Source organism: Gekko japonicus, unplaced genomic scaffold, assembly GCF_001447785.1.
Source record: "Gekko japonicus isolate JY-2015 unplaced genomic scaffold, Gekko_japonicus_V1.1 scaffold1818, whole genome shotgun sequence".
Classification (NCBI taxonomy): Eukaryota; Metazoa; Chordata; class Lepidosauria; order Squamata; family Gekkonidae; genus Gekko; species Gekko japonicus.
In genome coordinates this window covers 15,554-17,432 of record NW_015175414.1, presented here as the reverse complement: position 1 = coordinate 17,432, position 1,879 = coordinate 15,554, and the positions used below count along the sequence as shown (strand labels likewise).

The following is a 1,879-nucleotide window of genomic DNA, read 5'->3' as shown; positions in this document are numbered from 1 at the left end:
GGGGGGAGAAGAAACCTGAGACTTACCAGATGTGCACCCAATTCTGCACCCAGTTCCGCACCCAATACCAAGTTTCACATTTTGCAAGTGAGACCACAGAACATGCTTTGGCCTGGCTTTAGTGCTTTATGGAGTCAGATTGCTAACTGCAAAGCTCACTTGGACACTTAATTTGAAGAATACATTTCTGCAGTGAGTGTAAAATTAAAAACTGGACATATGCATGTGGTGTAAATTTGAAACTACACCATTCACAAAAGCAGCTCCTTTATATCTTCTATTCCTTTGTCAATATTATCAGGTCTTAATGCTTTTCTAGATATTTGTTCCACTACTACAACTAGTGAAAGGTATCTTAATATGCACTATTCAGACAGTTGTCCCAAGATATACCTGAAGAGCAGGTGAGAAAATACGTTCTTCCTCCCCCACTATGCACACGGAAGAGATCCAGGCCATTGTCTTATTGTAGAACAGTGATGAAAGTTTTCACTTGCCTGTCTGAAACTGGAATCTTCTTTCTGTGATCTGCCTTCAGGTGATTCACCGCTGGGTGCCTTGCAGCAGAGATCCAGGGAGTAGATCCCACATAGACAAAACCATCCTGCTGGTCCAAATTGAAGACAAATACGTTGCTGTGATTGAAACTGGAGTCCTAGAACTTGGAGCTGAAGTGTGAACTGCTTTAACAGTTAACTTCTCATCACCCATTTCTAAAAAAAAAAATTAGAAATAAGGAGGGGCTCTCATGAAGACTCTACTAAAACTTTAAACTTCGTTCAAGTAATAGAGGAGGACTTAAACCAAGTGGATGTGTATCAGCCTCTGGCTCAGAATAAGTAAGAGAGTCTCTTTTTGGTATTTTTCAAATTAGCTACTGAGGAAACCGTTTTGCATGAAGGATAAACATGACATACCTTTTGTTTTATCCTTTATTTTATTCATTGCAATGCTTTAAAAAGCCCAACATTTCCCCATTTTAAAACGGGAACATCTCATTTTTCTAAATGTTTTGCCAAAAACTGCCATGTTTTATCAGAAAAATATGGATTCCATTCATGTTTTTCAAACAACTGAATAGTGTACAAACTGAGTTAATGTAAAAAAAAAATCGAAGGATTATACATGGCAGAAACAATCAGATTTAAAGATTCCTTGTGAGTCAAATCTTCAATGAGAAAACTGCACTATTTTTTATGGCAATGCACTAAATGAAATCTGAGTTTGCTCAGAACATTTATTTATATATACATATATAAATATATAAAAAGAATAAAATACCGTTATTTAAATTGCCTTTGGGATTAACGCCCTCCCACTAGATATTTCTAGTAATGATATAGACTGTGTCATTGGCTTGTTTTGGCATAATATAATGGATTGCACAACAGTGCATTTAAATTGTCCTTTTCAAAATACCAGTTACTACTAAAGTACAACAACAGAGAACACCTCTCTTAGTGATATCAGTTGGTGGTGCAAATGTGCAGAAATTTCACTTTTTAAAACAGTGGGCCCAAACATGCAAATGTGCATCTTCTTTCTCCAAATAGCGTTGACTGATTTCCTACTTAGAACCAGCTAAAATATACTCTCTGTGTCCTTTGGAAGAAATCTGGTTTATTTGAGGGAAGTTGGATGAAGCCCAGTGTATGCAATGGGATAGTGATATTCTATGTGGTGTGGGACTTCTTCCTATTTTCAATCAGGTAAAATAACTTGACTTTTTTGTTTTGTTTTGTTTTTAAAAAAAGGAACGATGCGGGAGGCACAGCCCGACTATCTCATTGTTTGTACCATTTCGCCTTTTAGCTCCCTTTAGTCTTCACTCTTTTCTGTGACTTGAATTTTATTTTCAATGATACACTATAATAACTGT

General features: G+C 36.5%; 1 protein-coding gene across 1 annotated transcript in view; it reads left to right on the top strand.

Moving 5' to 3' along the window:
- Positions 1-703, top strand: part of PCNX1 (pecanex homolog 1 (Drosophila)) — a 116,296-nt gene extending 115,593 nt beyond the window's left edge. Inside the window, exons 37-38 of the mRNA XM_015425764.1 lie at positions 179-192; positions 539-703. Coding sequence (XP_015281250.1) covers positions 179-192; positions 539-679 — 155 coding nt within the window. The 3' untranslated portion in view covers positions 680-703. The remainder of the gene's footprint in view (positions 1-178; positions 193-538) is intronic.
- The last annotated feature ends 1,176 nt before the right edge of the window (positions 704-1,879 follow it).